This window comes from Paralichthys olivaceus, chromosome 14 (assembly GCF_024713975.1).
Source record: "Paralichthys olivaceus isolate ysfri-2021 chromosome 14, ASM2471397v2, whole genome shotgun sequence".
In the NCBI taxonomy this organism is placed as follows: domain Eukaryota; kingdom Metazoa; phylum Chordata; class Actinopteri; order Pleuronectiformes; family Paralichthyidae; genus Paralichthys; species Paralichthys olivaceus.
Genome location: NC_091106.1, coordinates 16,814,575 through 16,833,000, shown reverse-complemented (window position 1 = coordinate 16,833,000; position 18,426 = coordinate 16,814,575). Strand labels below are relative to the sequence as shown.

Below are 18,426 nucleotides of genomic sequence, written 5' to 3'. Positions count from 1 at the left end.
GTGTCGGTGACGTCACATCGGAGTGGGACGTCCTTCTCGGTAAACAAGAGTTGCACGAATGCATAACATGTCGCTTATGAACCGATGATTTACTAAATCTTTAATTTGGTGCAGATTACTTGTCGGTGAGAGGGCGTGGAGATGCTCATCAATAACAATAATGATAATCCAGCGCTGGGAAGGAGTCGCTCCAGCTGTCATGCATTACTGCAGACTGCTTGCTGCAGTATTTTTCTACGATGACATCATCTTCTTAGCCCCCTTTGAGTGAGGGGACACCACGTGCTTACTGGTGGGAGATGCAACAAATAACGATGCTCGAGTTAAAAAAACGAATTTAATTGTAGATAAGTGATCCTGTCGAGACGAACGTGGAAAAAATCCCCTGCAGGTTTATTATTGTGACTTTCGAGGCTGTTCTGATTTCACTGAGCCTTTTAACAGCAGGCGACGAGAGACGTGGACTGTGATTGGTCCGCGTCGGGGGATACACTCCGAGCCAGCCAATCGGCGCGCTCGGCAGATCCAGGTGGTAAATCCTGGTCCAGCCTCGGATCTCCGCTCTCTCGCTCCGAGTGTTTTCCAGCCTCCCTCCGCTGCTTCTCTCGCCGCCATTGAAGCTCCGTCAACTCGGTGTTTGGAGAAAGAAAAAAAAAAAAGGATACAAAGATGATTTAAAGCGTGGAAAGCGGACGGGACCAGGGGTGGGGGGTTCTTCTGACTCCGCGGTATGTATGGACCTTCGACTGGCAACTGAGCGGCGCCCCCCCGGAGGAGAAGAAGTCAATATGCGGCGGGTGTAGAGAGCGAGAGGAGCCCGAGTCCCGGGGTCTCTGTGGCGGTCGGACGGGGGGGGGCGGGCAGAGGGGAAGACAGATCCGGGGGGGAAGCACCGTTTGTCTTTTGGAAGTAAACACGGCGAGGCGAGCGAAGGTGAGGCTGCTTTCCACCACCCGTCTCCGGCTTCAGTTGATACGGGCCCGTCGAGCGGTTAAGAGCGGTTACGAGCGGTGGGGGGGAGAGAGAGAGTCCGAACATGATCCGGTCACTGTTAGCGAACAGCCAGGCTAACGGTTGTTTAGCTCTGTTTACAAACGAAATAGCATTTGTTGTTGCTAGCTCGTTAGTAGTAAAGTAGTAGTAAAGTAATGCTGCTTGTGAAACTCCGAAAGCTAATTTCTTCTCTATCCCAGCTGAATGTATGGGTGTTTTAAAACACTTTGTCCCGAGTGTAATGTGAGTATCTTGTCTGGGTAATGCTCATGTCCTCATGTTGATTTATGGTTTTGTTAGCTTTGCCCTCAAACCCTGCTCCTCTCTCTCGGTAGTGTTGAATTTCTCACGGTGTGTTGGTAAACTTGGAGGCGTAGTGTAAACACAGCACTCCTCCGCGATCGTTTTATCTCTTTTAGTCTCCATGTGTTCTCACTGATATTGACCAGAATTCAGCGCATGTGTTGTGTATCATTCACTTTCACATGTAGGTAACAGGCTTTAATTCAATTTCAGTGCATCAGTCAGTGTCTTAACCAGTCACGCGCCTCCCTGCCTGGTGTCTGGTTTCATCTGCCCTTGTTTCTTGTTCCCCTGCTCGGGCTGTAGGACACGTTTGGCCACTGTGTGTGTTTTTAAAGCCAGTGTCAGGTGTTGGCCATTGTTGCTGTCTTCTTCTCGGTAACTATCTGGGTGTCTGCTCGTCTCGCTGCCTGCGAGTTCTAGCTGCAGATAAGTGCCAGACCGACAGTACACAGCACTGTAGATTATCGCAAGTGTGTGACAGTGAATGGCCCAATGGCTGTGTTGCACAGATGGCTCCAATAAAGGGTGCTTTGTCTGAGGTTTGTGTAATGATGCTCTGTTACAGATTTATCACTAAAAACTTGGAAAGTTAAGCTCTTTTCAGATGTGTCTTTGAGCTACATGATATATTTATGCCCCCCCCCCCCCCCCCCCCCCCCCCGATAATTTACTGTAGTCTGCGTAATTTTAATTTGACATAATGAACATGAATTTTGCTAAACTGCCCTGTATTTTTTTTCTTTGTAAACTAGTGCTTGCTGTGTGATCTCGTTGAGAGTGGATCTGCCGAGCTGAGAGACCCTCTGAACGGCAGGAAGTCCCCTTCAGCGTCGGTGCGACGATGACCGAGCTGCTTGCCAAGTGGGCCTGTGAATACTGCACATACGAGAACTGGCCGTCAGCCATCAAGTGCACCATGTGCCGCGCTCAGAGACCCAGCGGGGGTGCTATCATCACTGAGGAGCCGTTCAAGAGCAGCCCAGCTCTGGATGCCAGTCTGCACCAATGGGACCCTGCAGGCCTCAGCAACAGCCCACCCCAGGGGGGTTCCAGCCTACTTATTTGTCCAGACTCAAGTGCTCGACCCCGTGTTCGCATTGCTGATGTACCTGAGACAAGTAGCAAGTGGTCATGCCACATGTGTACCTACCTGAACTGGCCTCGGGCCATCCGTTGCACCCAGTGCCTGTGCCAGAGGCTTCACGCTCTAAAACAACAACATAGGCAACATGCAACCCACCAAGGACATCATACCCAGCACCCACGCAGCCCCACAGAGTCACCCCAGACCTCAGGCTCTGGATGCCGTCCTGCTACCTTAGCCACCACAACAGACCCCTGTGAGGAATATAATGACCGTAACAGGCTTAACACTCACGTACAGCACTGGAGCTGCACTGCCTGCAGTTGCGAGAACTGGGCCAAGGCACAAAAGTGTGTGATGTGCGACCACCCCAGACCAAATAGTCTGCTAACTGAACCCATCGAACGGGCGTCAGAGCCCGAGAGCCAACAACCTTCCTCAAAACTTAATGAACAGGGCAGGGACAACAGGAGGGGTGTTGCTGGGCACATGGTTGGGCAAGGAGTAGGCAACGTGCTAGGTGGGGTGGGCGGGTGTAGCAGCAGCCAAAGAAGATCACCCCCTACTTCGAAACAGGAGTCGGAGATGAACATGGACTTTCAGAGGATTGAATTGGCATCGGGGGCTGGGATTGGGAGCAAAGAGGAGCTGGAGGTGGATTTCAAAAAACTGAAGCAGATAAAGAACAGGATGAGAAGGACTGACTGGCTCTTCCTCAATGCCTGTGTTGGTGAGTCTCAAGAATATCTGATTTCATTGAAGCATATTTTACTGGTCTTCAATGTATTTTGTTGTATTATGATTTTGGGGACGAGTGAAGTCAGTGATGTAAGGCAGGCCAACACCATGAAATAGGTTTTTACAGAATCTGCAAAAATGACTACTATAGTTTTACCATCTACAGGGTACTTTTGCTCTCTGTTTTTATTACCAGGTCCAGATGATTTAGAATCACATCATACTACTGATATACTATATGATAGGAAATCCATTGCATTCAGCTCGTGTAAAACTTCCCTACAAGCTGCAAGTGTCCGGCCTCCCACACTGTCGACTGCTGAATGTGGAGTGGGAGGATGAACATTTTAAGAAAAACTAGCTTTTTTTCCAGGCTCCTCTCTCACATAGCTGTCCCACTCTTTCTCTTTTACCATGACTACTGAGTTTGTTCTGCACACCCACTCAGCCTTTCTGTCTCTGTGGCAAATCATTTTTCAGTGTTACACCGACTGTATTTGATATCGCAGTGATAAATAATTATGTTTTTATCATTGGGTCTGAATTTCATATAAATATCACTGTACTTAGTTTTGCTTCTGGTCTGACACAGGATCTCTTCCTACATGTGACAGGGTGAATTCCCTTCTGTCTGTGCTGCTTTCCCCCTTGGGGCCAAGTCTCATCTGGTTTGAATGTCTGATGCTGGGCGGGTGTAATTTTTTTTAGCAAATGCAAGTCACTCTTCGTATTTCCATTCCATTGTTTCTTTATGGAATTAATATCCAAGCCACAGATGAAATCTTTGCCTATTTACCACTATGTTCATTACATCTACTTTAGATTCAGCTTATTGCCTTACAGCCTTGTGATGACAGGATGACGGACAATTTCTGCTTGATTAATTCCTTGAATGATTATTCAATAACAGATTAACTGGCAAATTGTCTCAGCGCCAGTCTGTATGTTTTGGTACAAAAACACCCACATTACTTTTTGCCAATAAACCCACACCGCAATGCCATAGATGACAGACAACCTCAATTTAAACTAATAACTCACCACATCTGTCAGCTGCAAGTCAAGATGAAAAAGTATCTCAGGCTACACTACGTGTTAGTTTAAAATTACATTAGTCTCGTAATGTTTACATCTGCAGTCGGCACTACTCCATTCTGACTCCATTTTAGGGCTGTGTTCTAGCAGGAACAGTAAAAAATGGAGAACAATGTGAATAGTGACGCTATTTGCTTTGTCAGGTGTATTAGTATGTTTGAAGATTATTACTGATACAGAACTATAGCACTTGCATGGTTTTAGTTTTAAACACTTAAAGAATTTAAGTCAACTAGTGAGGATGTAGCTTCAATTTAATTAAGTTTAATTATGCAGGGAATAATAAGTGAGTGAACGTGGTGTGACCCAACTGCAGTTTCAGATAGAGTCAGAGTGCAGGGCTCAGTGGTGCTGCTCGGTGGGTTTCCCTCTCGTTGACACACAGACATCAGTGTTTGTAAACAGGGGCTTGACGCTTCAGTTTCCTAAGGGACCTTCTGCACTAAAAATAGCCCGACCCATGCAACACAAGTCAAATATAATCAGCTCTTTGGCAACAGCAATAACCTTCGTCCCTGCATTGTGGACGACCCTAGACCGACTCCCATAAGCTCAACTGTTGCTTACATGTGGTGCGTTCATGTTGGCATTTCTGTTTTCAGCCCACTGACAATGCATCACCTTCTTATCCTGTTTATGAGGTTATAAACAGATCTGTAATTGTTTACAGAGGAGGGACTTTCATGATGTTTCATGTCGACCGCCTCAGCAGTTCTGCAGAGGTTTCTTTCAGGAACTGTAAAATGCTTAAAGAGAGGGTAGTTTCATGCTTTGCCCTTGTGATTCATGGAGCCTGACACTATGGACTTTTTGAGTAATGCGATGAGCCACAAGTTTCATTAAGACTTGTCATGCGGGTCGGTCTTTAAGTGCCCTCTTGTCTGTATTTGGTCAGATTTCTATGATTAAAGAGAATCCCCACTTCACTTAGGGCTGGACTTCCCAGAGGGCACTGTGTGTTGAAAATGGCTTTTTCAAAGAGATGCAGCCAGTTTTAAAGAAACACTATCATTTGTAGTACTGAACGAATATTACAGGCAAATAACAGTATTCTTCGCCATTCTACACTCTCCTGCCACCATGAATATATTATAAGGAAATGTTACCATTTTCTTCTGCACTTTTGATCAGTATATATTCTTTTGTTCAGATGGGTCAGGAGCCTTACTTATCGCATGAGGGCTGTAGATTAAGAAAATGTTCTGGATAGGTTATCAATCCATTTAAGTGATAACATACATGGATAGACTCACAACCCCTCAAACTCGCGAATACCTTCATGCAATGCAATTCAAAGCCTCCAGTGCTCCTGACTCAAGAATGTGAAAGGAAACAGGAGCCCGGTCAAAGGAAGCCCATGTGAACAGAAACTCAGGGAGAATGTGCAAACACTAAACAATCCTGTGTCCTACTTTCTGTAAGGTAACTAGACTAACTATACATATCATATCTCTGTATTGTTATTCTTTTCTGTATAGACTGGTAGCTATGCACCCCCTGCGAAATATCAGATTATACATAGGAGAACAATAAAATATGCAAACACACTTAGTGAATAATTTGAGCCATTGTTTAACAAAAGTTATAAATACAGATAAAATAAACACACAAACTCAAATGGAACTCAGTAGAGCTCATACCAAGGTCCAACAGTCCCCTTAATCTTTGCACCAATCCTGTCATGTTCATATGGACATTCTCATAAAACTATTAAAGATGCATATTAACTGTTTCACTACTGAATCCAAAAGTTCTCCAACAATATTCAAACTCTGAGAAATCCCTGACCTATTTCATGGTAACCCATGTGTTACAAAATAACACGGTTTGCTCTGTCTCTGCGATAATGATGCGTGAATAAGGAAAAAACACGCAAATTAGCCATCTAGCTAGTCATCTTCTGCTCATAATGGCTCATTATGATGCATTGCTATTTGCTGCTTTAGATTAACACAACTTTGATACATTGATCATTTTTATCATTGAATGTGTTTTGGAGATGGTGGTGAAGGTTAAAGTCAAAATGCACTATCACATAATGCAGACAGCATTTTTGGCAGTTTTTTTTACGTTGATGAGAAGTGACCACTCCACATGATTTAAAGATACATGTACAGTGTGGAGGCAGAAAAAGACCAGCACCATTTATCCTGATCTCTTTCCTCAGTCGGTCTTCAAGTGTACGCCTGTTTGCATATTTGCACACTTTGTGTTGCCTAAAGGTTCCGTGAGTACAGTACTGAGTGCACGGCCACAGACACACCCACACTAATGGAGTGCTTTGTGGAGAGTGGTTGTGATCCCTCTCTATCGCACTGCACTGCCATTGTACAGTTTCTCCCTCCATCCCTTTACTCTGCTAGCCAGCTCCACATGGCACAGCGAGTCCTTCCACCCACTCCATGTCTCCCTCGCTCTCGGTCTCACTCTCCCACAGATTATGCAGCTGAGCATTGTGTGTGGTCCTTTGACACGAGAACAAAAGCTCAACAGTGTTTAATGCTGTCAAATGTACGAGAGAATACTACATGGCCTTTACACTGTATTTGCTAGAAATGAAAAGAGGAATTTTGTGCAACTGTGTCATATTAAAATTCATGTATACTTTGAGAAGTTAAAAAAACATACTCATCCAAATGGTTTATTTTCCTTAATAACTCTGGCTATATCTCGCTGTGTTGGTGGTTCCACCCTATCACCACATTTGTTGTTTTGAGTTGATTATACAACCATCCACATTAATTGTTAGCTGACATTTTATATGTGTGTGCTATTGCTTTGGATTAGGAGTTAAACTAAAAATACCTCCATCCTGGAGCCTCTCACGAAGGTTTACTGCTGCACTCACACACCACATTCACTTCACCTCGTGGTTTTCTCTCTCTATATTACATTAAAACACAGAGTTGATGTGAAATGAGTTGCCTTTTCTGAGCATCAGATTTTAAAGGTATCATGTAAGTGCCGGATCTCTGCAATAGTAACTTAGCATATTAGCTTATAAGACTGTCGGATTTTATGTTTTCTGCTGCAATCAGTCAAATATATTTCTACTTTTTGACTACTTCTTGGTCAAACAGATTATTTATTTTGCATCTGTCAGTTAGCAGCACGAGTGGTTATTTTTTTAAAAGGCAAAGAAAAGGAAATACCTGCATCTATCTGATCCAATGCAACCTTCAACCCTCACGCTAAGATCTAAGCCTGAAGATAAAAAAGGCAGAAAATAACTGACAGATTACAAAGTGGTCCCCTTTTGTCTTTTCCCCCTTGACGTATAAGTCTCAAAGCTGTTCCTGCCGTGACATGAGATGTAGCACATTTTGATCTCTCCCATTTTATACTTGTTGGTCGTGCAGAGTGTCCCCTGCTCAAGCTCTGAAGAGAAGTTTTTGTATTTGTCGAGTCATGATTTGAGTTAACCCCATTCATCAGCGTCATTTCTTATTTGATTTGTTCTCCCAGCACAGTCAGTTAAGCTACAAGAGGCAATCATAAGGAAACTAAAATGCCTGTAAATTCTTTATCAGATAAAAAACCTTTTCATTTGGTGATATTTGTGTTATCTTACTATTTATAGTTTGTAATGTTAGGGTTTATGGTTGGACTGTAAAATATCAAAACCACATTTACATTTGTTTGAGATAAGGGTAAAATTACATATTAAGAATCCTTGCCAATGTCTTAAAATATATTTATCAGTCAAAATCTTATTTTCTGAAATTCTTCCTAATATTGGAATCACCATCAGACCCCAAAACTCCAGTCTGGTCAGGCTCTACTCCTGATTAAAACCAAAGTATTAGTCTGTGCACTGTTTAATTGGTTCTACTACGTTAAATGTCTTCTATTTAAAAGCATCAAAAGAATAAACCTTCACTTTAATGTAATTTATCAATGTGACCTTTTTCCTCCTCACTCTGTGTCTTACAGGTGTGGTGGAAGGAGACCTGGCGGCTGTGGAGGCCTACAAGTCATCAGGAGGTGACATTGCGCGACAGCTAACATCAGACGAGGTGCGCTTATTAAATCGGCCCTCTGCATTTGATGATGGCTTCACGCTGGTTCACCTGGCCATCCGCTTCCAGAGGCAGGACATGCTGGCTGTGTTACTCACAGAGGTCAGTAGAGACAACCAGGCACTAGATTGGAGGAATCACTTGTGTCTCATTCTGTACAACAGATGCACATATGAAGCCTTTTACTCACTTGTTAGCCCTGACAGATCAGTCAAATTTGTCCATATCAATTTTGTCATTAAGTTTTTATTTAATTTTATTTAATAGACATTATGTCAGCATGGCCATATGTGATTCATGTGTTAAATATTTGAAAAAAATTATGTCAAAAAATCCAGTTATGGTACGATTACTGCAATGCTTGTATGACTATGCTAAGAAGTCTGATCGCAACATCCAATGAGATCAGCCGAGAGGAAGCACAAGGGTTTGTAGAGAGGGAAGAGGCTGGAACTCTCCCACACACTCATCTCTCTGCCTCATTTTCGGTCAGACTTAGAGAAAGACAGATTCAAATACATATATATATTATATATATATTATATATATACACTAGGTTAGTATTGATTTCATGTTGTTTGTTATTTTTTTCTTGCTGTTTTTCTGTTTTTGTTTTAAATACTGGTTAATCGATGTGTGTTCGACTCAAGGGGGATTACTCAGCTAATGTCTGGGTGCTGAGTTTGATGGCAGCTCGCTTGCCGTCATCACTGTGATCACAGATTATCTTAATATACACCTCGCCTCCCACACTCAGTCACTGTCCCAGTTTCAGTTCTGAGGGGGTCAGTAAGCAGCCTCCGCAGCATTTCCCCGAAAAAATGCAAGGCCGACAACTGCTTTAATACCAAACACTAAAAAACTTCTTTTCATCCTCTTGTGCTCAGGGCAATTTAGATTAGATCAGTGACAAGATTAGTAAAATTAGCTCAGATCACAGAGTCGCCTACCAAAGCACACACAAATATAAAGGGTTTTCTAATGTATTTCAATTATATCTTTTCTTGAAGAAAACTTCTCTTCGGCTTTGAATGAAGTTCACAATTGCACAATGTGCATAATCCTTCACGAAGTTCACTTGTTCCACTGTACAGTCCTGTGACTGGTATTTATTTGTCTTCTTATATTTCAAACATTCAGTAATCTAATTACGGCTTCGTTTTGGTGACTCTGCCCCAGTGACGTTCAGCAGCCAAAAGCATTACGTTTTTGAGGTTTTCATCTGTTCCATTCTTGTGAACGCAATATCTCAAAACACGTGTGTGGTCAAAGGTCAAGGTCATGGTGGCCTCATGAGTGGAAAGAAATGTGTGTAGACGGAAACTACACTGGTTCACAGAGGCATACAACCACAGGGCTTTAATTGTAGTTATTAAAATGTTTTAGACTTATTTTGCACATGTCTTTCAGCTATTGTTAGACATGCTTCTGCGCAATACTCAGCCACTGTCTCATATACTCCTCATATTTAGAGAGATAATATTGCTTCTCCTCTCCATTCTACAGGTGTCACAACAGGCAGTCAAGTGTATTCCAGCCATGGTTTGTCCGGAGCTAACAGAGCAGATCCGTCGTGAGGTTGCGGCCTCCCTTCACCAGCGCAAGGGAGACTTTACCTGCTATTTTCTCACAGACTTGGTGACCTTCACCCTGCCTGCAGGTCAGCACCTCCCCAGCAAATAAACAAATATGGCCAAAACAACAACAGGCTGCATCTGGATGTCAGAGCTCGAAACCCAGAATTTTGTATAAGGGGAACATTAAGCTCTGTAGCTGAAGAAACCCAGTCTACCCACCCCCTTTGTGTTGCCAAGTGTGTGATTGAACACTTGTTTTGTTTGCTTGTGGTGTATGAGATTACTTGTTGTTGGGTTGCTGAGGGGACATAACGCTATGGTTGTCTTCAACTGCCAGATGAATGTGGCCACTTCTGGCTCACTGTTCGAGTATTGTTTTTGAATGCAGAGTGTACTAGCCCACCAACGGTGCATGTCTCTTGTTCATAACAATGCTATATTAAGCTTTTTATGCCAATTTCATTCTTTGAAATTACATCCATTCAGTGCTATTTCTGTTGAATTTCATTGTGGGGAATGGTCATTATGGTTCAGTCTTTTGCCAGTAGCTAAGCTAAGGATTTTTCAGTCATGCAGAGTGTTCAGAACAATACAGACCTTGGCTCCTGGCCACTTTAGAAAGCCATTCTGTTCAGTTCCACAAAGTCAATGCATTCATTTAGTTAAGCCAAAGAATGAGCCACTGTGTTGACAAGAGCTCTGAACATGCAGTGAAAGCCAGTGACTATTGTGGAAGGAACACAAACATGGTGGCTTGAGTTGAAATGAGGTAGTTCAGATAAAAAAAACAAAAAAACATTACATGAATGAATTCATCTAATAAAAAAACGACTTTCCCTTCACCTGCCTCCTCAGATAACTCCTTCATTCATTTCTCTTGTGTTGTTTTTCTCTCAGACATTGAAGATTTGCCCCCAGCAGTTCAGGAAAAACTGTTTGATGAGGTGCTGGACCGAGACGTACAAAAAGGTGAAATCTCTTCTCTGTAAACTTCAGGACTTAATGTTGCAGTAACACCTCTCAAATGTTGTGTTTACATATTTATGCAACTACTTTGTGAGAGAGATAGAAACTGGATCCAGGATGTCTGGCAGCTTGGCAAACACAAGGAGCCCCCCTCTCAAACTGTATACTATAACAGGAAGGCAGCCAAGTATTGGCAATGTTATATTACTTGTATTTTCCCTCTTGGCAATGCTGTGTTTTGCCTGCTGGCTTGTCACTCTGCCAGAAGGTATCTTCATTATCGTGTGTACCAGTTGCGCCTCCCCTAATCAGCCTAATTGAGTTTTAGGGATTTCTCTGATCCCCACTGCCTGATTGTACTTCCTCTCAGCACACACACACACACACACACACACACACACACACACACACACACACACACACACACACACACACACACACACACACACACACACACACACACACACACACACACACACACACTCACACACACACACACACACTCACAGGCATGCATAAACAAAATGAAAACACACTTTTGAAAGGCATCACTTTGCTGCAACACATTCATTCTAAAGTGCTGCTTACTCATTGGCCCTATTTAGTCATCCCAGGGACACTAGGGACATCAGCAGCTCAGGTTAAAGAGAGACCGAAATCCCTATTTCACCTTCGAGGTCCCCAATGTGTGTGTTTGCTTGGACTTAAGTGCAGAGTTTTGGCAGAAACATGAAATGCACAAGCGAATAGAAAACCTTGTTAAAGGATTAAGATGAGACCAGATAACGCTGCTTTAAACCTGATTACCTGGCCATTGTGAATGCAACTTACAGAATAAAATCACATAAGTCGTGCAGAGTCACACATGTAGCGACAATGCTAGCTGCGTTGCATATTAAGGTTAAATACTTGTGCGATTTAAATTTAGCATGAACTTATTGCTCTTGTTTTGTTGTTTATACGAACTAAGAAGCTGCTAAATAAATTGCTCTAGCTGAACAAAGGGTCATTTGTAAATTCTCATCTCATGGTCACAGAAGGAAAATACTGTGTGTTCTTCCACGACAGAGCTCATTTGTCCCAGTGCCCTGCCCCTCCCAAAGCACCCAAACAATCTGATAAAGTGGTTACATCATATTTTACGAGTTTCTATCTACAAATGACTGTAAAGACATTGAAACGGACCTCTGCCTGTCTCAAGATAACATCGAGGGCTGGATAGAAAACAAGATTCTGACAACAAACACTAATTACCAGTCAACTTCACTTTCAAAGTCTTCAACCATCACTGACTCCTGCGTGCACTTTAAAAACAATGTGCTGTTTTGTTTTTTCGTGCAGCTTAGAGATACTTGTCTCTGCTGGGCAACAGCTGATGTTTTCATGTGCACGTAGCGACACATTTCTGCTGTAAATATTATCATAAGCATTAAGACGTATCTGTGTATTTTCTGAGTCATCTGTTGTTGTGCTGTACATGCAGATCTATTTAGCTGCTATGTCAGATCTATTTTTACAGGTGTGAGGGGTAATTCACACTCTCCCAGCAGTCCTTTCACATGATATCACCTGTCTTGCAACCTGAAAAATATCCCACTATGGCCTCTATGCAACCCCAGACCACCCTCACTTGTATTTTTTGGCACAAGGTGTTGACTTTGAGAGGTTTTATGTTTTTAAGGAGAGATACAAAACTCAACATTTCCTCTCCCTCTTGTTTAGAACTTGAAGAGGAGTCTCCCATCATCAACTGGTCCCTGGAGCTCGGGACTAGGTTAGACAGTCGGCTATATGCCCTGTGGAACCGCACGGCCGGGGACTGTCTGCTTGACTCCGTGCTGCAGGCCACATGGGGCATCTACGACAAAGACTCGGTGCTTCGCAAGACCCTCCATGACAGCCTGCACGACTGTTCTCACTGGTGAGGCCTTCAGAGTCAGGGGCCAGGAGTAGAGATTATATTATATAGTATACAATCTGTAACAGTACGGCATGCTGATTTTTATCTTCTCTATACAAACTGTGTTTAGCAGACTGAATTACAAAATAAGAGTTTGTAACCGGTGCTGCTGAGTTGCTGGTGACTAAATAACAGTTGAGTTTTTTAAATAAATCCTTGATGAATGCAGCATTAGGATCCAACAAGAAAACACCTTCCCCCTGCACTTAGAAATGTTTGCGAGAAGTGAGCATTCAATAACACCAAATGAGCTGAAACGTGATTACTGTCTCGAGATACATATGCAGTTAAGTTATTAATTATTCATTAATAGAGTTTTGAATATAGATCGAGAATCCAGTGTGGATTGTCGGCTCACGCAGAGACATCACACTTTGATCTGGAAACTCTTGGTTTTTAAAGTTAAAACACTGATTCTGCCTGAACAAAACAGCCCAGTGTTTCTAGTGTCTGTCTCTAAGAAACAGTGGATTGTTCAGTGAGGATATTACTATTTTGATAAAATGAGTAATTACCAGTCACCCAGTCAGTTATCTTAAAAGGAGATGAAGGAATTCAGTGAATAACAGTCACACCCACATTTCTGCACGGAGAGGTAAAAAAATGTCATAAACAAAATGGTGTGTGTGTGTGTGTGTGTGTGTGTCTGCAGGTTTTACACACGCTGGAAGGAGTGGGAGTCGTGGTATTCTCAGAGCTTCGGCCTGCACTTCTCACTGCGGGAGGAACAGTGGCAGGAAGACTGGGCTTTCATCCTCTCCTTGGCCAGTCAGGTATCTGCACATGAAAGAAAACACAGATTGATAAGGAGGAGATGAGCTTGATGTGCTTTAAAATGTGACACACTAATGATGAATTATGCAAGAAGCTTCACTGAGTTTACCACACTATATTTAATCTGTAATGCCGTCTGAAAGTGCATCCTGGTTGTCATCAGCACTTCTCTGCCTCTCACTGCTCCGTGTGACTTCAGAGACTAAGTATTTGGGAGGGTTGTTATTATATGAGGGCGTGAAAGCGCAGTAATTGTGTGTTTTTTGAGCTTTAACACTTGGGAGTATACTGAGGTATCTTATCTGAGGGAATGTAAGGCCTCAGCTTTCTAACTGTTTCTACCTTTTTAATTTCTTTACAGCCAGGATCCAGCTTGGAGCAGACCCACATTTTTGTTCTTGCACACATTCTTCGTAGACCAATTATCGTCTACGGAGTGAAGTATTACAAAAGTTTCCGTGGCGAAACACTGGGGTACACCCGATTTCAAGGTGAGCAGTTCGCTGACTTTCAATGTTTTGGTTAAATGTCGATAAACATCGAGTGCAGCTCTGTTCCAGTGGGTGTAGAAGGATGAGACTTCCTTTGTGAAATAGCTGCAGCCTACATGTGTCTGCATATCTGACATAGCTGACATAACTGTCCCTGTGATCTGTCAGTAATTGCTGTTTACAACATGCATCAGTTCAGTGTCCATAACAGATATTTTAGTACCGCGGGACTGAAAATACCATTTAAAAACAAATCATCCTCCTTTGTCACGGCAGCACATTTATACGTGTGTTGATGCAGGAAAACGTTCCAGACACACTGGAACATATGTAAACCATCAGAACCCAGAGTCAAACAATCCTATGGTCCACCTTTATTGCCAGCAGTAAAAACAGTCTGGATTCAATTAGCCTTCCGAGTGAAGTCGTACAGAGGATGATGAAAGTGCTGTGCAAGGGCCAACTGCTTGTGGTAAAGCCCCGAGTGATGGATCTGTGATTACTGTTGCCAGGAGCCAATGTAAAACACACAGTGCATATGGGCGCCTATAGAGAGGGAGGGGACTCAGAGTGGTGACCAAGTGAACCCAGTAAAAACACAACGGTTACTGGGAGAGGAGAGTAGCTTCTCAGAGGCGCTCCTGTCATGGTGTCAGTTACAGAGTTGTTCATGAGGTGAGAGCTGCTCTGTTTATTACAGAGAAGTACGAGACAAACACTGTCTATTGTTTAACCAGAATCGTATCATGTATTCAGTGCTGAGTGGTAGAAAGTAATATAATACATAATTTAAGTACTATACTTAAATCTGTGGCACTTTTACATCTATTCTAATTAGTAAAACAAAATATCTGATATCAATCATGACACATTCATGGTGATCACCGCTAGTAAAATCAAGCCATTATATGAGAAGTATGAGATTCGTCCAATACGTATGACTCATGTCTGTGCGTCAACATGTTTTCCTGATGTCTTTCATCTAAAGGAGGATGTGCAGAGGATGTCGTCCGAGAATCTCTGATGCACAAGTCTAACAAGTAAAAATCTTTGATCGCACTCGAAGATTATGAGACTTTAGTTCTCTGGACTGAAGCACTTCTCTCTGTGTGGGAATCAATAAGTCGTCTTATTTCGCCTGCAGCTGGTTCAAAACACAACAGTGTGACTCATCACTGGTGCCAAGAAGAGAAAGCGTATTTTCTCTTGCAATAAAGTACAGAACTGATTTTAAGACCTTTTTTGATTTGCATTAACCAAACATGAACAAATGAATGCAAATAAAATCTTACCTATCAAAGAAATGAATGTTTGTAAAGAAAACCATCAGAAACATGCAGCATTAAAAATTAAATCCTGCATCGTGTTCTCACAAATATCCCAAGTAGCTCACCCTCCACAGCAGCAGGTGGCGCTATGAGTCAATTTAAACATGCTGAGAGGTTGAGGAGAGCAGGTCATTGCTTCTGTTTAAAATAATAATAATAGTATCCCTGCCACATGTTGCACGACAAAGACACATTGATAAATCTACACAACCAGCAGACTACATCACATTGAACTGAAACACTTTGTCCCTGCAGGTGTGTACTTGCCTCTTCTGTGGGAGCAGAGTTTCTGCTGGAAGAGCCCCATCGCTCTGGGCTACACTCGAGGCCACTTCTCAGCTCTGGTGGCCATGGAGAACGACGGCTTTGACAATCGCGGCGCGGGCGCCAACCTCAACACGGACGATGACGTCACCGTCACGTTCTTGCCGCTGGTCGACAGCGAGAGGAAGCTGCTTCACATTCACTTCCTCTCGGCGCAGGAAGTAAGCACCTGGTCCACTTCAAATTTAAATTTAGCCTGATGGTGATAATTGATGTTTTTTGTCATGAGCATAAAACCTGTTTAATTTATAAGTTCTCTGCAACTGCACCAGTTTAACCCTCGGAAAAGTGAAGTCGACTCAAAACTGCCCACGGGAGTTACTGATTGTTTTTCACAAAGATCTAAAATAGAAATCATGTTTGTTTTGCTGCAGGAAGCCGAGGCCTCTGTCGTCTGCCTCGTACAAAGTGTAGAGATATTAAGTATTTGAATTTGCTCTAAGAACGACACTGGCAGAACATTTCTATCCAAGAGATTCAGTGGAAGTTAATAATATCCTGAATTGAGACGGGTGATGTATGGCGCCCTCTCACGGTCACGCTTGTCTCCTGTCCGTTAGATGGGGAATGAGGAGCAGCAGGAGAAGCTGCTGCGGGAGTGGCTGGACTGCTGCGTGACCGACGGAGGCGTCCTGGTGGCTCTTCAGAAGAGCTCGCGCCGCCGCAACCACCCACTCGTCACCCAGATGGTAGAGAAGTGGCTGGACGGCTACCGGCAGATCCGACCCTGCGCATCTTTGTCCGACGGCGAAGAGGAGGAGGAGGATGAGGACGAGTGATTGAGCTGAAGCAGGGGGAGGGGGGGGTGCAGGACTCATCTCCCTCCTCTCTCTCACTCTGTTTTTTCTTTTCTGACACGGACAAACTGTGAAAGCCTTCAGGAGAGATCCACCTTTCACAAGAGACTCTGCTACTCTTCTGGCACTCGCAGGCATTCAGACATCGAACATTCAACTCAGACAAACTCCACCGCTGAGAAACACACGACTCTGTGGAGAGAATAAAGGTTTACACTTGCAAATTACCTTTTGATTTGTTTTGAGTTTGTAAAGGAAAAAAGGAAACTTTATCCATAGATGTAAATGCATGTGGTTGTTTAAAATAAAAAGAGTATAAGGAAATATACCAGCATTGATTCAAATCAACACTTTATATCCGTCTAGTATGGGCACTGACAAAAAGCACACTTCCAAATTAATTTTATGAGGTTTCTTTTTTTTTCCAGTTGAAGATGAGTCGGCTGGTTTAAGGTTTTGTGTTTTTTTCTGAACGGGCAGGGACGAAGCCAATATCATTTTCTTTAGAGGAGCAGAGATTGTGTAATAATAAATGACTTTAATCCTTATTACTAAGCACTGCACATTTATTAAGACATTATATATAAATACAGTATCGTTGCTTGAATTAAGGTCATCGTATGAAGCTCTTGAAAAGGGAGATTTTTTTCCCCCCTTGACAAGTCAGATCTCACTATGGTTTAAAACACAAAACATTCATGTTGGATCTTTGGTTTACCGTTTTTCAGACTGACTGAACTGAGATGTGTGTGTGTGAGCGTGCGAGAGAGAGAGAGTGAGAGTGAGTGTGTGTGTGTTTTTCTCTGAACTTACTCTACATATTTATTGTTTGGAAACTTATTTGAGCTTTTCTGTATATTTTTTTTTCTCCTTTGTGGTTTTTATTAATTATTCTCTCAATCTTGATGAAGACATGTTGCACACACTGTTGCTGTGAGGAAAGAACCAACCGTGACCATCAGTGGAACGTTTACTTCTGTTGCGATTCAGTACCTCATTTGTTATGCCTAAAATCTGGTGCTCTTGTTTTTTGTTATCTTGGGGAAGGGTGGGGGTGGGGGGTTACAGGCGGGCGTGGGGGCAGAGTCACACTTGTGTCACTGTCGTCTCCCACTTCCTATTTTGTCCGTTCTTTCCTTATCACCATTTGTCGTCACCCTCACGGTACACGTCAGTTCACCTCCCTGTTCAACGCCTGACGTCGTCATTATGTAAAAGCATCTTTAGTTTTTGATGACGGTTGTTGTGAGACCGCAACGTATAAAACCAAAGCTGACAGAAGAAAAACAAACAAAAAAAAAACATGTTTTCGTTACTTTTTTTTTTTTTGCTGTGAATGTTTGCATTTTTTTTTTCATTGCGTACTGTAACCTCTTCTGTGTTTCTTCTGAGTCATACATGTTTTGAGCATCACCTGTATGTTGCTTTATATTTATGCAATAGTTGCAGTTGTGACTATGATGGTTTGTGGATTTAGGCCTGACTTCACTATACGGAGTGTAACGCAAAGAACAGGTAAAATAAGGAAAAAAAAATAAAGGAAAACCTTTTTGAATGTCCAACTAAACTGTTTCCTGTCTGAGGTTCTTTCAACATGCGCTCCTCCGAACAACGATTCTGAGTTCATCAGGATTCTCAGTACAAACAGGTCAATAGAAGCTCAATAAGTTTTTAGTTGAAGGACAATTAAAGTGTATTTATCAGCTTTTATACAACTTTTTTTTTGAAGGGTCCAAGATGTAAAATAAAAACCGGGTCTGGAGTTATAGTCTAGAGTGAACATCTCTAGATCCCAGGTTACTGCTCAGAAAAATGAAGGGAACACTTTAATCACATGTCAGATCTTGATGAACGAATTATTCAGAATCTTTACTGACGTACATTCTTTCATTTGTTGAGAACATAGCGACAGTCAATGGAAACCATAATCATTGACCCATTGAGGGCTGGATTCAAAATTATACCGAAAAACTG

At 42.6% G+C, this 18,426-nt stretch overlaps 1 protein-coding gene across 4 annotated transcripts; it reads left to right on the top strand.

Moving 5' to 3' along the window:
• The first annotated feature begins 169 nt into the window (after positions 1–169).
• On the top strand, positions 170–18,019 carry LOC109635796 (ubiquitin thioesterase Zranb1-like). 4 transcript variants are annotated; one of them, XM_020097179.2, is made up of 10 exons: positions 170–728; positions 2,052–3,113; positions 8,150–8,337; positions 9,742–9,895; positions 10,710–10,781; positions 12,501–12,699; positions 13,391–13,511; positions 13,874–14,003; positions 15,587–15,816; positions 16,216–18,019. In XM_020097179.2, exons 2-10 carry the CDS (start codon positions 2,141–2,143, stop codon positions 16,432–16,434), a joined length of 2,286 nt encoding a protein of 761 aa, XP_019952738.1. In that variant the 5' UTR covers positions 170–728; positions 2,052–2,140; the 3' UTR covers positions 16,435–18,019. The 4 variants fall into 4 exon arrangements, with proteins under 4 accessions (XP_019952738.1, XP_019952745.1, XP_019952755.1 ...); XM_020097186.2 differs by having other exon boundaries at positions 170–933; XM_020097196.2 differs by lacking the exon at positions 170–728 and adding an exon at positions 961–1,236.
• The last annotated feature ends 407 nt before the right edge of the window (positions 18,020–18,426 follow it).